The sequence below is a fragment of the Toxotes jaculatrix genome, chromosome 6 (assembly GCF_017976425.1).
Source record: "Toxotes jaculatrix isolate fToxJac2 chromosome 6, fToxJac2.pri, whole genome shotgun sequence".
Classification (NCBI taxonomy): Eukaryota; Metazoa; Chordata; class Actinopteri; family Toxotidae; genus Toxotes; species Toxotes jaculatrix.
In genome coordinates, this window is record NC_054399.1 from 9,430,418 (window position 1) to 9,449,930 (window position 19,513).

Sequence of the window (19,513 nt, forward strand, 5' to 3'; positions counted from 1 at the left end):
CTGTGAGGGTCTGCTTGAGCCTGTGTCATATTTCTGTGAATCGATTAGTCGAGTCTAGCCTTGCATACCGGAAGTGGGAGAGAGCAGAGGCACTGGCATGCAAGATGGTGGCCACCAGGAGAGGGGTACGCTTGAACTCTTCAGCGAAAACAAACCTCGATCAATCCTCCGACGTCCCGGTACGTGTGAAAGAGAGAAGTTATTTAAACGTGTAAATATTCGTTGATGGTGTAAAGGTCCAGTCCGAGGTGAATGAGGCCTGTCTGGAGGCAGTTTACCTGGCGAACGGAGACACACGTGGACGCCGTCAGTCTGTCTCCTGTACAGAGTTTAATGTTTTGAGGTTGCTGTAGTTGAGCGGAGAATCAGCTTCATTTGAAAGATCTCTGAAAGTCTTCAGAATCGAATTCAGACAAGACTGCAGCAGTTAAACACTTAATAAATAAAAGTGAGAGAAGATAGTACTCATGTATAGCAAACAGTCAATTGTATAACCACATATATGAAATAAGAATAAATTAGTAAAAGGATCAGAGCTTGGACTGAGCCAGCAATATGTACATTTAAACAGAAAATGGGGTAAAAGCCTTTGCACATTAGGATCTACACTCGGACATATTCAGATGTAGCATCCGAGTTTATAGCATTTCCATGAAGATGGAGTCATCGGAGGACTCGATAAAAACTTTACAGTCAGCCAAAGGCTTCAGTTGATCCATATTCAGATCTCACAGCAGTGGGAGGAGTAAGTTAAGATTTAAATGCCCTTTTTTTTAAAAAAAAACAAAAACCTTCAACTCTGTTCTAAATTTAAGAAGAAGACTCTTCTGTGATCTACTGAAGCAAAAATGTGCCCAAACTGCAGAGGAGATGTAAGATACATTGGGTGTTTTTTTTCTCATAAGGGCGTTATTTAGAAATATTAAAGAGTGGAAGTCCTTTCTGACTGACAAAGAGGGCCAACCCACGCATACACATAAATACATACATAAAGTCACTGTAGTCAAGTACAGACAGAGCTCATTGTAATAACTGTTGACTGAAGCAAGTTTAATGTCTGCACAGGTTTCATTTCTGTTTAGGTTTTTTGAGTTATTCTACATGTAGTTTGAAAGCTAATTTAATCATGAAAACAAATGCATAATGATACATAGCTGAAAATAGGCCCCAGTAAATACACAGTTTGAGTAACATTTGCTTATAATTTATAACTTTGCTATGGACAGTGAAGTGTGACAGTGTTAAGAGTAACACACTATTAATTTTGTTATTTGTTTTCTAAAAAGATAACAATAGAATAACAGCAGTCTTATTCTTTGAGATACTTTCTGCCACGCAGGCCACTCCTTCTACTGGTCGGAGAACGAGGAGGGCTGCTAAACAAGCAGAGAGTCCTACCCATCATGCCCAGGTGGAGACCAGCAGCCAGCTTGAGAAAAGCGAGACAGGGCCTCCAGCTTCTCCACCGAGCTCCTTGATGAAAAGATGCACCAGAGCCTCCAGACTCCACAGTCCAGAGCAGCCCTGCACACCAGTGGGCTCCACCCATGAAGGGGACATTTCAGACCTGGAGTCTGGCTGCTCTACATTGTCTGACATTGAACCTACAGTGACACGCGCCAGAGGCAGGAGGAGAGCTCCCCGTGCAGTAAGTCAGGAAGATGAGGAGATATCTGAGGTGGAGTCATGCTCTTCTGCAGTATCTGCATCAAAAGCTGGCCAGATTAGTCGAAGGAGCACAAGGAGGAAGACAGCTCCTGAATGTTCTGACCTGGCTCTTGTTGGGGTGGGAGATGTCAAAGTTGACCAGACGTTGGAGACTGAGTCCTGCAGCTCTGTGGTGTCTGAGTCCAAGAGAGTCACCAGAAGTCAGAGAAAAACTGCTCGCACCAGATCGTCTGCTAGACCGCAGACTGAGGACTCAGAGGTCTCAGATGCTGACAGCTGCGCGTCCAGTGTCTCTGGAGCTGAAGTTTCTAAGTTCTCCACCCGCAGAGCCACAAAATCTAGAAGGAAAATAAATCTCATCCCCCTACACTTAGATGAGTCCTCTGAACGCTCTCACTCCCCTGCCCCATCAGGTCGGCAGACGAGGGCAAAAAGAGGAAAGGCACCAACCACTGTAGATGTCAGCGAGCCCCCATCTTGTGATTCTGAAGGTTTTGAGTCTGGGCCTACTTACAGTATGACCACTCGTAGACGGGGCAAATCCCAGTCCACAGGTCCCAAGGCTGTGGACTCGGACTCTGAGCTGACAGATGTGCATTCCCCAGTGGGCAGCCCCTGCTCCACACGAACCAGATTAACTCCCTGCAGCAGCCGCACAGGTTCAGGAAGCAGTAGTCGAGGCGCTCCGGTCTCCAGACATGCCGTCAAAGACCTTTGTCTTGTTGTAGAAAAAGCTGGAGAGCTGACGGAAGAGGACAGTTCATTAAATGAATCTAGGTTAGAAAACACTGTCATCGCTGAGGACGCAGACTGCACACTGTTGGAGGAACATATGAGCCAAACACTTGAAGAAAAAGAAGGTGTGAAAGGCACTGATCTCATATCAAAGGAGGCAGGTACAGAAAGAGTAGATGAGGGAGAAAAGGAAGTTGTTGTTAGTGAGCCTGCAGTGATGGCCAAAGACCAGCAGGAGGAGCCATCTGCTGAAAAAAAAGCCGGGGACACCTCAGAGATGAAAACGATGCAGGAAATGATCCGCTCATCACAGCCGTTAAAACCTTGCCAATCAGTTACAGTAACAATATGTGAGAAGGCTTCTGAAATCACTGAAGAGAAGGGTGAAGCCATGGAAGTAGCTGATGTGGACACCCACTCATCACAAGAGGATAAGGCTGTGGATGAGGATGCAGAGGTAGAAAGCCGGCCTGGTGTGGAGGAGAAAATGGAAGTCAGCACAGGGAATACAGATGCTCAGCAGGTGGTTGACTCTGGTGAGGTTCAAGTCAGGTCGATTCAGGTAACATCTAGCCGGCAGCACAAAATCACAGTGGATTCTGATTCTGAAGAGCAACCTAAAGATGTCATTGTCCAGAATACAAAAGTAATCAGCCTGCTGGACAGCAGCGACAATGAAGATGAATTTTCTGAGAAGGAAGAGAGTGACGTTTCTGAAGAGGAAGAGGAGGCGAAGGATTTGGGGTACAGCAAGATGGAGGAGAGAGGAGGACCTTCCAGGAAGTCTGAAGCAGCAGCTGATTCAGTTGAAGGACTGTTTATGATTGACACACGGCCTGGACAAGAGGTCGATGAACTTTACTACAAGGAGAGGCCGACAGAGGAGCAAGAGGAGGCCAGGAATAGAGAAGCTGAACAGGAGGAGCAAGATGAGGAGTTTGTGGATGAGGAGGGGGATGATGATGATGATGACGACCAAGATGCAAAAATCCTCTTCTCGAGTCGAAATCCTCAGCTGTAAGTATATGAAAAGTGACAGCCTCAGATTGGTTCACTGCCTCGCAGTGATGATGAAACTCCAGGAAGTCACCCCTCGGCCAAGAAAATATCCGACATGTAATTCCATGTAAAACCACAAATTGTCATTTTAGCTAAAAACCTTTAGGCCCCAGTTTCATATTTAAGGGACAGACAAGAAAGTCATATCAAGTCTTCTCATCCAACTCTTGCTAGGAAAGTGAATTAGCGCATTTCCAAAAATGTCAAACAATTCCTTTAAAAGACCAAACCTGACAATCACAGTCAGTCTCACAATACTTTCTGTCCCAGTTTAGATTCTTTTTGAAACTTTTTCTAAACTATGTGGCAGAAGTAAGACAAATCTGGTTCTACAGCAAGATGGATTCAAAAGGATATCCCTCGAAAAGACCAAAACCAACAAAGTGTTTATCTGTGTCTCAGTACTCTTTCTGGCCTCCCTTCCCTTTCTGTGGCTCTCAGCGCCAAGATCATTTGTGCCTACTGAAGACACAGGTCTTTAAATTTACTTTTTTTTTTAAGGCAAAATAATTTCTTACTCTGTAGTTGTTTGCAAATGTTACAGAGTGAGTGTAAAAACAACAGTTGTTGGAAACTATTTTTAGCTGCGGATGAATACACATTTGGTGCTGAAGTCAGGACAGTATATAAACGACTGACTGCATAAAGGACACTCAAAACTCAGTGCTAGAGTGTGGCTTGATAACAATGGAGCTCTATGGCACAGAGGAATAAAGTATATCAGACTTTATATACACAGAGAACACTTGTTAGTAGGATTAGTTCATTGTTGGTTTTTGGCTTTTCATGGGTTTTACAGGCAAAAAAGAAAAACACAATATCTCCAGACTTATCCTTAAAATGCTGAGCACATATAGACAGTGTAGCGTCACTCCTCAGACACATCATCATTATTATAACTATGTGCAGAGGTGAGAAATGAGACATGACTGCTCCTCCTGGGGAATTTTCTCTGTGCCAATTTGTTTCAGGAAGGAGTTGTCCAGCCGCATTGACCCCGGCATCAGAGTGAAGGAGCTCGGGGGTTTATACATCAATTTTGATGGCAGCAAATCAAAACCTGTCTCCAGTTCGCTGCAAAAACTAAAGGAAAAGAAGACCCAAGATGAGGTAAATAACTGATTGATTTTTCCCCTTTGAAGGTGATCTGTGCTGCAGAATGAATAATGAACTTTATAGTTATGCAAGGACGGGTAAATCCAATAACACCCGAGATGGTGTTATTCATGGTTTCTCTGCAATTCTTTTGGACTTTGGCCTTTTATCTCTGAGTAGTGGAGAGTTGACAGAGCTTGGTGCTTTGCAAGTGTTGAAGTTTTTGTTGTGTTCCACAGGTGATGAAGAAGAGTGTGATTGGACCAGACTTTGAAAAGAAGGACGCCGTGCCTCCATACAGTGAATCCAAACAAGCCTTAAAACTGAAACGCAGAGTAAGTTTTACAAAGTAATGCTTTGGTTTATAGATGCGCTGCTAAATGTTAATCACTTGCATCGTATAGAATTTGTTAAAATCATTCAGTCAATCAATCAGTTATGATGACCTATACTTCCCAACACATACACTGTAGTAATCAAAATACTGTATCTTAGAAGTTTATATTATAATTTTGTGCAAAAATGCTTTTGAAACAACTGAACTCACTGTATTTCCCAGGCAGAGAGAGAGAAATCAACAGGAGATGGTTGGTTTAACATGAAAGCCCCCGAGATCTCTCAGGAGCTGAAAGGCGACCTCCAAGTCCTGAAGATGAGAGGCTCCTTAGACCCTAAGAGGTTCTACAAGAAGAATGACAGAGATGGCTTTTCCAAGTATTTTCAGGTCAGTAAAAGCAAAACACAAGTTATCTGCTCCTCAGATTTCCTCCCAAAGACACAAAAATATTCTTATTTACTGAGAAACAAAGTTGCAGATATTTATTTTTCAGTCTTACAAGGGTTTTAGATTGAATTAACAACTGCATGAATTTACAAATTTACAAGTCTGTGACACAAAATCTTTTACATCAACATCACACTGTGTAATGTATTTAAGTGTACTTTTTTATGTGTATGTATATGCGATACAGGTTGGTACAGTGGTGGATAGTGCAGTCGACTTTTATCATTCCCGTATTCCCAAGAAGGAGAGGAAAAGAACCATGGTGGAGGAGCTGCTGGCTGATGCTGAGTTCAGACAGTGAGTAGAGCCACACAGATGATAGTGGCATGATGGATGCATGTCACATCTCTGTGTTTATAGTAGCAGGAATAGCTCTTACATTTACACTTTATATTTGTACAGTGATATCATGTGAGTTTGAAGAAGACAGTAAATGTCTGGGTGATCATATAAAATTAGTTAAAATCAGTTATTCAGTTATTTCAGTCCTTGAATATTATTAATTAGTAACTGAAATTGTTGACCTGTCAGACCCTGGGACACTAGAGATTAAGTTAGTGATGTTAGTGATGTACAGACAGGTCTATACTGGATACCAGTGTCTGCTGTCACAGTATTTAGACAGATATTTGAAATCTTTTACCATCACAAATTTTACAGGATGTAACCATTGCAAACTTTTGCTGTGGCAATGCAGCGTCACAGAATCTGGCAGGTCAGAGGACACAGCGTAACAATACAGCAGTTTTTGCTAACCTTGCACAGGGTTCTGTATACAGGGTGTAGCCAACACAGAGTTGTGTCAGTTGCAGTTGCAGGAAACTGTGTGTGTCACCACTGAAATACTTGATATATTTTAAATAATCTAATATAAAGATACTTGGTGCAATAGCTAAATAAAGCTGATTGTTTTCCAAATCTTTTACATCAGCTTTAAAAAATGCAATCATATCACTTACGTTTTCTTGTTCTCTTACCAGCAACAACAAAAAGAAATACCAGCACATTGTGACAGAGAAAGCGGCTCAGGGAGCTGGCAAGAGGAACAAGAAGAAGAAGAAATTCCATAAGAAGTAAATCTGAAGACTTTGAGTGGATTTTCATAGATACTGGTATAAATTCCAGCACTTCAGCAGGAGTGGGGTTGTTTATATTTTGGAACCTAAACATGAAGCTTTACTGAATCCTTCTCATTCACAACCCTACATCTCTGAAGATGGATTGAGTTTATGTGTCTACATGAAAAAGCTGTCTAAAAAAAAAAAAAAAAGATTATACAAGGCCAGTGGATTCCGCAAGGGTGATATAAAAAATAGTCACTACTTTACAGTCAATATGATGCTTATATGTACAACTGAAACAGCCATTTTTAAACAAATTGCTCTGCATTTTCCAAATATTTTGCTGTGTAGTAATTCAAATAACATTAAAATATTTTCTTTTGACTGGCATCAATGTTTGTAATGGTTCTTCTAAAGTAAACATATCACAATTTGATTATACATCTTCATCACCATCACTGTCATTTGTGTCAAAAACAGAAACTAGTCTCCAATAATTGCTGAGGGATGAACTGAAGGTGACACTTGTGACAATCAGTTCAGCATATTCAGACATGACTTCATATGAACCACTATTAAGTAGCTAAACTTTAAGTCATTTCATTATTTGAAAATGTGTCACTATTGCTAATCTTAACATTTAAAGGCAAACTCAATTTATACATAATTTGCAATGCAATGATTCATGTTAAAAATGGAACAGATTTTAAATAGATCTGCTTATGAATTTTCAAATTGACAATGTGCCACCTTAATTTGAAAATGCAAACTGTATTTCAAATGAAAATCAAATGCAGTCTGGTGATAAAGATGCTAAAGCAGATGCAGTAGGCAGGGTTATTAAAACTACATGCTGTGAAGAGAAATGGTATGTTAATGGAGATGGTATTTAAAAAAAAAAATCTATCCCCACACATTCTACTGTCTGTTCAAGATTCATTGAAAAACACATTTATAGACTGTCAGACGTTAAAGGATGCATTTTTTTTTACAAACATTTTGCTGTGAATTAGATAGTAGTTTGAGTTTCTGTGAGAAAACCTTAACATCTTACACTGCTTCTTACAATTTTGATTTTCATTGTTAAAGACATTTCAATGTAGCACAATAGATCGGAATTAATTTTTTCTAATTTTTTTTGTGCATGTCCTCAGGATTTTACTTTTGTTTTTCCTCTCCCTCTTAAATCTCTTCTGTCTCTTGTAACTTGGCTCCCAACGGTGGCTCTTGGCTGCCTTCTTGTTTTTCTTTTGTGTTGCAAGAAATGAGCCTTTAACAGCTGCAGCTTACATCCACCGTGCCCCCCCTCCCTCCACACACACATAAAAAATGTTGCTTCTTTATAGCCGAGCCAATTTTACTCACAGCTTTAGAGAAATTAGACAACGTCTCAGTTTGGTTTCACCATCAGGGCGTTTTAAAACACAGCCCAGCTGATGGGTGGGAGGGAAACGGTGCTGCCATGCGTTTGAACATAACCCCTACAAATTTCCTGCCTTTTCAAAGAGTAATGATGACAAACATGGCTCAGCAGGTGCCTGGGAAGGTTTGAAATGTAAATGAACACCGAATTGAGATAAAGTATGTGTGTGAGATGCTTCGACTCACTGAATGATAAAATCTTGAAGTCAAGGTGTGTTATTGTCTGGGTGTGGGTTTGTAGTCGTCCCTACAGACAACATAAGGCAGTACAAATAAACAGTTTGTGCAGCCTGTAGAAACTGTGATTGTGATAGATGCATTATTAAGAGTTACTAGTTTAACAGAAGTTTTTGCACGGTCGCTTCAAATTATTTGGTTATGTTTAGATCAGAAGGTTAAAGGTCAGAGCTCACTCGGTGGTCCCAGGTGGTTCTGTGGGTCTGCAGGATCCTTTGGACTCGTCTGTGGATCTCCTCCCAGTGGGATGGGCTGGGTTGACTGGTCTGGAACCTAAGGAAAACAAACACACAGTGATGGCATGTTACAAACCAAATAAACTCTATTAACTGAGTCTGAGACATATATACATGCATCGTCTACACAACTATTTTTTTTAATTTTCAGGACCCCCACAAGGTATCACAAGATAAATCTGAGGAGTCACAAGACAATTAACAGACGAAGAAAGCAAAAAAATATATCAAGTTCTGCTCCACAAACCTATGCTTTTCAGGACTGTTCAAGTGAAGCAATGAAACTCTCTTTGGATTGCAAGCAGACATGACTTTGTTTTAAGGCCTCACACAGCAAAAAAGGCTTAGTCTATAAAATGTCAGAAAATAGTGAAATATGCCCATCATGTGGTCCCCAACACTAACTAACAGCCTGGGACACGAAGATATAAGCACTCATAGAAGCAACAAATCTGCACACTTGAAAAATGACTTGTTTCATCTCTAAATCATATTACTTACAAACACCGCCTGCCTTCCTTTCAAGATGCTGTGACAGGTATTCCCTTTGTCCACTAGTCTGTGCTGTGACCTAACGTAAGTCATGGTGAGATGCAAAGCTGAAACTACCAGGACATTGACGTAACACATGCTTTAGTGTGTGCTGTGCTCAACAACATCCTTTTAAAATATTTTTGAAATTAACAATGTTTTCCCCATGTATACATTAACTTTGATTTTGGCTCGTTTACATTCAGCTCTTTGTGCATAACGAGCACTTTCACAATTGAGAGAACCAACTGTGCTTTTCAACTGGAGGCATAAACATGCTTCATCAATACAATATAAATGTGTCTGTAGCTTGGCCACAGGCAGTTGTGAAATAACAGATTGCACTGACAGACAGACGTGGATGAGAGGCAATACTGCAATTTATTACTGTTCACTTCTGTCTATTTGTCGGGAGTGGATGGGCGATGACTGACTTTCGGACTGACTGGTGTCTTGGCCAGGCTTGCAGTGTGGGAATGGAAGCTTTTCATCTGTAATCACATAAACTCACCTGCTTCAAAAAGTCATCAAGGACAAATCATCCAGAGACATGAATAGACTGAGACTTTGGGGCTTAGGGGGCAAACGTTGCCACTGGCATCTGTCATTTTCTTTATAGATCAAAGATTCGTGGTAAGACGTGCCCCTCTCCCTGTCGGAGGGAATCTACAAAGGCCCACTCTAATCTCCCACCCTGCAACTCCTGTCGCGTTTTCAATTGAGAGAAAAGTATCATTCATTTCCTACAATTTACTTTGCAATTTAAGATTGCCTATTGATTTTAATGTTTACTTATGGACTGAGCAGAAGGGAAGGGGAAAGGAGAGCAGAAACAAACAAAACGGAACATCGGTCCCATCGGTGTGTTCAACTCGCAGCTGCCATGATCGATGACAAGGTTTCTCTGAATGTATTAAAGCGTGCATCGGGTCAAATGCATCAGACTCAAGCTGAAACACAAATCAATACCATTTTCCTCTTTGTTTTCCCTTCTCTCTGCCTCCTCTCTTAGTAATGAACAAACATGACAAGACATCAGCTTCTGTAATTTAAGAGGTGGAGGGGAATTCATCCTGCCTGTCGAGTGCGATCAGAATTAAAGATTGGATGTGTATGAGCACACGCACACACAAAAGCAGTGACAGTGTATGACTAACGTCTCATGGGATTGCCATATATTTGCCGTACACAGTAATTGGAAACTCATACAGGTGTCTCTTTTGCTTTTAAGATCTTTTGAACAAACACCAGGGATTTACACAGATGGATCAGGATAAATTCAGGGCCAACACCACAAAAAAGAGGATTATGTTTTCTCCTTCTTTGGCGTGAGTGTGAAGAAAATCAGCTGGTTTTGTGGTAGGAAAAGCCAAACTCAGAGCTCAGAGGTGATCCTGAGAGTGCTGTACAAATCTATATCTGAGGATACAACACTTTACCACAAGCAGAAACACAAAGTTATAGACAAGCATGGCTAATAACTGCTGTTTCTGATTTTGCATTAGTCTGTCAAAACATTAACAAAAAGCCATGGGGGTCTACAATGCAGCCAACCTTTGCTAACCTGTTTGCCTAATTCAGGATCACTACACACAAGCCGCCCCTACAAACCTTTAACAAGATGCCGTTTTGTGATTGTTACACTGATGATGATAATGATGAATGCACCCATTTATTTTACAGACATTTAAAAGCTTCAACAAACATTCCAGTATTTTCAAGGTTAGGTTGAAAGGAGGGGGTTTTACCTTTCTCTGAGGGAATGGCTGCTGAGATTCAGAGGACTTCTGGAGTTTGACATAACCAGGGTAGATTGAGCAGGGCCAGAACCTATCACAGGCCTTTTGGTTGGGGCTTCATGTCCGGACCGTGTCTCTGGAGACGACTGGACCCCCACAGAACCTGACTTCACCTGGGAGAGATCACAGGGCAACAGGGTTTAAGGAAGAATTAAGCAAGGAATTCATTAACATCAGGCTCTCAGTGAATTAAAGCTTCACTGGAAATTACTAATATTTTATTAGTTTTACACTGAAAGTTGTTTGCAATATTAAAGATTTTAATAATGCTTCCAATATAAGATTGTACATTGGGAGATTCATTGTACTGAAAAAGGTATGCTATAATGACTCAACCAAATATACAATAATAAAAAAAAAACATTTTTTTAAGTCTAGTTTGTTGCATGTGTGATGATGTGATTGGAAGTCAAGAGACACTTGGTCACAGCAGCAAAGCAACCTTCAGTACACAACATTTGGACTCTCAGTTTAATACTCAAACAGTAGCTCATTGTATTTACTGGTTTAAAATGTTTTACTTAAACTTACTTGTGCCGTTCTTGGTCTGTAACTTCCCAGGAGAGAAGGATCTGCAATGACAAAGAGAAGTTCGTTTTATGAAAATCACTGTAGCTTTAATACTGCATTACGTCTGCAGTGCTTCCTTTGAAATAACAAATATGGGTATAATCTGAACTTTCCTGACACAGAACAAGCTGTAGATTGTGCCATATACAACTCTGTGCAACAACCCACAGGAGTATTAGTATCTAGAATCTATTTCATCAGTCGTGCAATGCTTCAACATATCCTCAAAGTGAACAAGCCAAACCTGAAATCTATTCATTTTGAAAGACTTTATTATATGATATTATCATGAGGATAATTAAGTATAACATATATAGCATTGCTTTGGGTTTACATATTAGTTTTTTTAGCCTACAGCCTACCTGTCTGATCAGCTGAGAAGCTAAAAGAGCATCGATGCATGCTACCATTGTGGGGAGAGGAGGAAGCAAATCCCATCCCAGAGATACTACTGCAACGAGAGACCTGGGACAACACACAACAGGAAAATAACTTGCTGTTAAACACTGTAATTAACACTGTTGTAATTTGACAAAAACACACAAATGTTTCGTCTGCAAACCCTCATATATGAAATCAACAAACAGCATACATTTCAGTTGGTGCAGTCATCTCAACCCCCAAAGCATTTCACCAGTATGATTACAATAAAGCGGAAATGAAACAAAGGCAAGATTTTTACAGAGTAAGCACCCACAGTATCTCAAACAAAACACTTTAGGTTATCTATAGGAATGCGCTTCCCTCTACACACAAACCACAAACCAGGAGCTGAGGCTCTTACATGTGCACTGATAATGCATTCACCATGGGGCTAAGCTACTTCATTAGGTATCTATTTGTTAATTGCAGCTTGACTCTCAATTACCAGGGTTAATTGTCGACTGAAGATTCCCCTAGGAAAAGCAGAGCGGGAAAAGCATGCTCCTCTCTTTAATAAAACGCCCGTTGTATTCTAGTAAATTCCATTCATGTGTGTGACAAAAACAAACAACTCAGTACCTAATCATTTCTTTTAATAACAGCATGTGAGTGGATTTTGATATTCACACCTCCGGATTAGATTTGATGTAAATGAAGAGACAGGAATACAGTGGGGAGCAGGGAGGAAAGGGGTGGGGAGGGGGGGAATGGGGGCAGAGGACTAGAGGCTGTGTTGTTCTTGTCCATCGACTGTATATTATTCCCCAGGGCTGTCTGATCAGAAAATCATGCCTTTCATATGCAAATATCTCACAACAGTGATACGGTCATAATTAAAGTGTTAACAAATAACTGTGTACCAGCCTAAACGCAGGTTCTGTGCAATCAAAGCACACTTGAGCCCCTCTGTAGGGATAGCAGGCCATATCACATGCGCACATAGTGAAACATTTTCATGACGTCATAATGCATTAGCGACTCAGGTAAAAAGATTAACACTGCTCTTATTATCCCCTCCTCTTAATCTGCCCACTAGATTAAGTTAAATTTTGGGGAGCTCCCCCTGAGGTTTGAACTGCATCAGTTCAGGATCCCATTAATGTTATAAACCCTGTTCCCTGAACACGTGTATTGCTGGCATCAAACAAACCATCATGCCACTTCTTTTATAAGCTGCCTTCAGTTTGGAAGAATATGTTTGACGTTGCTAACCAAGAAAGGTGGCTGGCTCTCTGTCTCCTTCTTGAAGTGGTGAGGCCCCAGCTGGAGGTGGCTGAGCCTCTGCGTGGCGTCCTCTGAAAGCTGACACATCTTTCGGTGAGTGTAAGGAGACAGGGCTCGTGTCCTTGAGGATACTGTGGGCTGCTGGTAGCCACAGTCTACAGAAACTCTAGGATAAGCCTGTTTTCTTTCCTTCTTGTTTTTCCGGGGACTGCAACCAAACGGGGTTGAAGAAGGAGAACGTCTGGATGATGGTGATGCTGCAGAGTTTGTGCTGTTGGTCTCCATGTTTAGCTTTTCCTTTCCACCTTTCAAAGAGAGACGGTTCCCATCATCTATTCTGGAAAAATGCCTGCTGGGTGGTGAAGACTTTTTCGCTGAACTCTGTCTGGATGAGGTTAAAGACGGCTTCACTGGAGAGAGACAGCAGCTCTGGGGATGTAAGGACAGAATATGAGAGAAACAGAGAGAGAAATGCTGATATGTTGTTATAACATGTCAAGCCACTCTCACATCTCCATTCTGAGGTGACACATAACATCTGCCTCAGTAGTTCAGATTTCTCTGCAGACCACAATATTGTTCCTTTACAGAGGCATCAGCCATTTTAGCCATTAAGGCAGCTGCTCTCAGTCTCAACACAGACTTGTTCTCCCTGGACAAAACCATTAAACCGTTAGCTAAATCATTCAGCTTAAGTGTTACAACAACAGCAGCTCTCGCAGTCGGCAGCACCATGGAGACAACCTCTGCAGAATTACTTCAATAACTCTAATGGCCACTAACATCATTCTCCGATGCAATATCCCTCTTCCTGCGGGTAATGCCAACCGGGGATAAATAAGTTAAGATAAAATGTTAATTGCATTTGATGGCCATCTCCAGTCTAATATTATAAAGAGGCATTACCTGGCTGTAAAACAAAGATAATCTAAATGCTAATTAGGGAAATCACACAACATTAAAACTATTTTTAAGAGAAACTAAATTATGAATAAATCCTCATTGAGGTTGCCATTTGAGAATGGTCTGATTTAATGGAATTAAGACAAGTATGCCCTTCGCTCCACACATCCTCCACCATCTCAGACTTCCTTCAGCTCTTCTCATCTCTTCTACGCTGGTGGACGAACACTCACAGTCAGTCACTTTTCCTGAGTGGTGAAGCCTTGTCTGATGTGATTAGCTGCTATTTCCGCTGTTGGTATTTGTGTGATGAAGACGCTGCCAAACAGAGCTTGGGATGTGGATAAATAATAAAAATAACTTTAAAGACTAGAAATTTAAATGAGAATGATGACAGCTAACAGAAAACAGAGTAAAACATTGCTAAAAATTGGGTGTATTTTTTAAACTACAGTTTCAGAGGGTTTTTTGTAAGTTGCTATCCTACTGAATCTATTAAAATAGGCCATGGTTTGTCAGCTGGGTGGGCTGGCAGTCAGGGAAATGCCTATGCTGAGGAGCCATTAGGAAAGTGAAAATGGAGAAATTCTACTGTCTGACAGCCACAGCGGTGCTCTGATCCAGACATCCCCCCGAGGGGCCAGGAGAATACTCTGACAATCTTCTTTGCTGTCAATGACATCCCATTTAAACAAATAGCTTAGCTTAGGTTACTGCACCTGGGAAATGCACGGTAGTGTTTTTGGGCACAACATGCCAACCGCTGTGAGATGGATCAAATGTTCCTAACAGGACTGTTTCAGAAAGACTTTTATTCATCCAGTTTTTTTTCCTCTTTTTTCAGTTTAACACTAGAGCATTAGTCTGCCCTCCTGGTGTCCATCAAATTGCTTTTTTTTGTCTGAATAAACGGTACAAACCATAAAGAAAATTAATTTACTATTACATAAGAAAACAAAAGTCAATAAATCTTGACAACTGAAAAGCTGAGAGCAGAGACTGGTTGGCATTTTTGCTTAAAACATGAACATTAATCATTTGTCCAAAAGCTTGTATTTTTCAATTGACTAATTGATTAATCAATAAACAGTTTCAGCTCTGTGTTGAAAACAGGGACAGTGGATGGTAACATGACATAAACAAAACTTGAAATACCCACACAAAGAAAGAGGCAGAAACAGACAGAGACAAAAAGAGTCTGAATGAAATAAATCTTTTAAAAAGTGACGTGTGGTGATTTCATGCAGCTGAGCAGAGTCACTTTTAAGATCCACAAGGACACAGTGGACGAGACGGAACTGACCCTCCGTCTGGATAATGTAAAAAACTGACTGACTGACTGGTTGTGTGACAAAAAATTGTGTCAACTGCCAGCTAGTCAGGGATGTGAGAGAAGTCTCGCTATCAGCAACACAGATCTGCCTCCACGTAATTACATTCACAAGGAGAGAACAGATACCCTTGAAACACTGCCAGTATGGATAGATAGATGCAGTAGCCATGGCAACAATAGAAGGAGGATATGTATGGGTAGAAACAGACAAATCTGATGGTGAGTGATACCACTCATTAGAGCCCTCTAGGGATGAATCTTAACTGTTGTAGCCGTGGTCAACACTTACACAGAGTATGTAGCTGTGATGTGTTCAAACAGACATTTTGAACTGTCAGGTAGGACGATAACACCGTTTGCTTGACTTGTGAGGACTGACGGACTATAACTGTTCAGATTTTTGATACAGCTGCTCTTAAAGGCCAAGAACATGCAACAAAATTTATTAATAAAAGACAAGCTTCTAAGCTTCAGAGCATTTTACAGATCAACAACGGATGTAACGCAAGCAAACCCAAATTAAACAAAAGCACAACAAATGTGAAAAACTGTACACACACAGTGTGTGTGTGTTAAAAGGACACACTTACAGGCGAGGCAGGCCAGCTGTCTCTCCCATCACTCTCTTCTATGACTGATGTCATGGCAAACTCCACTTTGGGGGAGATTCCCTAGAGGGAGAGAGACAATAGGGCCAAACACAACACCTTGGAGATGAACACAAAAGGACAGATAAGAGAGCTGCTTGGAACGCCAATTTACCAACACAATCTTCAATCTATGCCTGGCTTGAGAAAAAAAAACAAATTACAGCTCCAAACTGCATTTGGAGAGAGACATCTAAATTGCTGTGTAGACCTCAAACAAAAAGCAGCAGTTGGGCGAATGGTGTTTAAAGACATTTAAATATGCCAGTTAGTGCCTCGGAGGACAAGGGGAGGATAGAAAAGCAAACTGCAGCCACGGAATGAAAGAGGGAGGAGGTAGCGAGGGAAAGAGATGATATAAGAAGAGAGGAGGTTCTCAGTTTAGTTTTTCTGTCTATAGCAAAACAGATGACAGATGTACAAGGATGACATCTTTTCTGAAGGAATTACTTCACTTTGTCTAAGACAAGACAGTGTTTTTGAACTGGTTATCTTGGTAATGTACATGCCCGTCATGTGCACAGACATAAGAGGCACAGAGATAAGGAGGGGACTCACTTAGAGAGAGCACGCATCTTCTCCAGTCTGTGAATGACACGTGCAATATTGCTAGTCAAGCAGGATCACATGATGAGCACAATGTGGAGCTGAATTACATTTAAGCTCCACAACTGACAGGGATACCCTCACTATTTGAACTAATTGAACTATGCACAGTGGCTCAGGTACATGTGCACAAATGACATGTGTTAGACCTGTGCCCCTATTTATCAAACAGCTACAAGTGAAAGATAAAAGTAAAAATCCTTCACTTCTACTCTTTACCTTTGCAATTTTAAGAATAAAAGTTATTCATCAAATGTAAAAATACTCTTAGGTTGGTGAAGACTGGATCCTTTGTACACAACTACAGTACAGAGGCAATTGTGCAAAATATAATTGCTCATGATGAATAATACATTAACTGAGGCAGTGTAATTAAGAATAGCATAGTTTTAGCCTATTATTTGCACTTGAAGGATGTTACACCACTTTTTCCATTTTCTTTTTTTGCTTCTATCAAGTGCACAAAGAACAAGAATAAATCTGGAATTGATTTTGTTTGCAGTCACTTTCCATGCATCTTCATTTTCTGCACTTGTCAATGTGGTACTAAATTCTCCTTATTATACAATTTCTGTGACGTACCTCATCTACCAACAGCAGAAAGTCTCACAACAGAATGTTGTGTCCATTTAAGGCAGTTTCCTTATACTTACAGTCCTTACGAATTTCACATGTTCATTACTGCTGGAGATATTAAAGATTACACACAAATTAAATAAACTCCTTTAAAAAAATGTAATTGTATGTGTTTTTGCATTATAACAGAACATGGGTGGATTGTAAGAACGTACAATATAGCAGATCTGAGGTTAATCCATATCTCTGATTTTTTATTCCTTCTCTGAGCATACATGTGATCAATTATCATATGTGATCACTTGAGAGTTGCTCTTAAAAGCTGTTTTTATATTTAGCACTAAAAAGGAGTAAGTCACTCATAAAAGTTTCCTATGGCTCACACCAAGTGACAAATGTTTCTTCTTCTAAGCTGACTCTTTAGAGCATTCTTAAGTGTAGTTCTTAGACGTCTGATGAATATTGTCCCAGGTGTGGATTAAGGAAGGAGGATTAAGAAAGAAATAAAAGGAATAGATGGTAAACAACCTACAGGAAAGGAGGGGGACCTCTTCATCAGTATTTCTCTCTCTGCAGCTCCTTCTCTAGAGCTCAGTCTGGGACCAGGGTACAGGAAATCTCTGCTGCTTCCCTCCATCGTGGCTAGGATCTCACCTTCTAAAAACCACACACAGACAGTAACCAGGAACACAAACACACACACACAAACCAAGTTAGAAATCCTGTTTTTGCAGTGTAATGAATGAATACAGTGGGGACTTAACGTGCCCATATGGCATCATCAGAAAGCATACCTGGAGGCACCAACTGAATCAGCTCAAAAGATGTTGTGTCAGCTAAAAGGAAGGAAAGCACAAATTGACTGTGAGCTAATGATCAGTATCACAGCTAATAGCCTATAAGCTTGCATAGCAGAGGATTCAGGACTAAGAGATGAGGAAGCAAATCCCAGATGGCCGTTTACCTTCGAGGAGGTCAGCTACATCAGCAGGGTCAACAACGCCGCGGAAAGTCTGGTAAAGCAGACAGAGTACAGACAAATCAATACTTAAAACAACATAAGACAGACAGTGCGGTATCTAACTCTGTCATTCTCCCCAAGGAAAAGGAGGCCTCTTTTATTAGGAGATGGGGCAGTAATGTTCAGACTGGAGGGCTGCTGATTTAAATCTTCAGACTTTATGCAAAAACCAGCTCAGTTTAAATAGCTTAAATAGCTTTTCACTACCCAAAAAGAGATGAGTTATTACTGAGGAAACCTGCTGTAAGTGAATGCAAGTGCAACATAGCAACAAAAAAGGCATTCCTTATTTCTGTAATAAATTATCATTATTCTCACCTTGACAAAGACCATCTTGTGGTGGAAGAGTAGAGGGAAGACAGGAGGCAAACAGGGAGTCTTCCTGTACTGGCCCATGATACACACACTGAGGTAGATGTTGTTCTTTTTAAAGAGAAACACTCCTGGACATGTGATCTGTTCACGAACAGTAAAACTGTTGAAACATGTCAAGCATCCTGTTGTTTTAATCTGTGTCCTTTTCTTCTCACTAGCTGTCTTTTTCATAACAAAACAGATTTATTTTACGCAGTTTAGCAAACAATTTAGCCCAGTTTAAAATGAAGTATTGATCATGTATGACAACATAAAACATGAATGAGTGCTGTGGCACATGATGCGTCAAAGTTTAAAATTTCAAACTAACTGAATAAAAATCAGCTATGTGAGCCACAGGTGTCCGGTCCTCTGAGGATGTATCATATCAGTAGGACTTTTTACTGCTACCTAATGAGATGATAAAAGTCATGGTTTAAAAGACTAATTCATTTGAATAAATTTGATCTACCAAGTGGTAATAAAACCAAACCAACTCATAACTGATCTACAGTCACTGGAGATAAAAGAAAACATAACTTCAAAAATCAGTAAACTAGAAGTGGCTGTGATTTAAAAGTGCTTAACAGAGATTTCAACCTCTTGGCTTAATATGTATAGCATACTGAACATTCAATGGCTGAAGTAATAAAGTAAGAAAGACTTTTGCTAAATAAAATGAATTAGATCAGTTTGTCTCTGTGAACAACAAGCATTAAAACATTAAATTAGTTAAATCGTAATAAAGGTCTGTCGTATCTTCATTAAAATCTCTACCGGTTTCCACTTAATAAAGAGGAACACAGTATCAATAACGTTATTTATAATGCCCAAGAGGGTTTGGGAAAACGCATTTCTGTTTAGCTAAATAAGCAAGCTGGTTAGTTAATCCATATCAACAACATTTAAACCCATTAATATGGACAATCTAAACTAAATACGCAGGCTACGTGTTAAAGTTACAGCCGTTGGTTAGTCACGGACGGTTAAAGAAAGGATGCCAGCTCGCTAGCTAGCTTACAGTTGACTAAACAACAGTAGCAGGTCGGTCTGTGTGTTTCGTAGCAACGGAACAGCTTAAGGGCGGACTTACAGCCTGAATGTCCAAGTATACGGTACATTTCAAAGACTTTTGGTGCACTTTAGAGGAGGATATCTTCTTCATCATCGAGGCCATTCATCTAACTTTCAAAGTTCGTTGTCATAGCTGCCAAACAGCAACAGTCACA

At 40.4% G+C, this 19,513-nt stretch overlaps 2 protein-coding genes across 2 annotated transcripts; one reads left to right on the forward strand and one right to left on the reverse strand.

Annotated features, from left to right (window-relative positions):
- Positions 1–81: 81 nt before the first annotated feature.
- Positions 82–6,792, forward strand: dnttip2 (deoxynucleotidyltransferase, terminal, interacting protein 2). Its single transcript, XM_041040163.1, has 7 exons — positions 82–179; positions 1,340–3,420; positions 4,434–4,572; positions 4,797–4,892; positions 5,117–5,281; positions 5,529–5,638; positions 6,322–6,792. The coding sequence occupies exons 1-7, from the start codon at positions 105–107 to the stop codon at positions 6,416–6,418; spliced, it is 2,763 nt and encodes a 920-aa protein (XP_040896097.1). The 5' UTR covers positions 82–104; the 3' UTR covers positions 6,419–6,792.
- Positions 5,526–19,513, reverse strand: spata6 (spermatogenesis associated 6). The gene is made up of 11 exons (XM_041040164.1): positions 19,378–19,513; positions 18,249–18,386; positions 17,874–17,922; positions 17,704–17,745; positions 17,442–17,566; positions 15,671–15,751; positions 12,833–13,273; positions 11,560–11,662; positions 11,159–11,199; positions 10,577–10,740; positions 5,526–8,334 (listed from the first exon to the last, which is right to left on the reverse strand). The coding sequence occupies exons 1-11, from the start codon at positions 19,459–19,461 to the stop codon at positions 8,220–8,222; spliced, it is 1,383 nt and encodes a 460-aa protein (XP_040896098.1). The 5' UTR covers positions 19,462–19,513; the 3' UTR covers positions 5,526–8,219.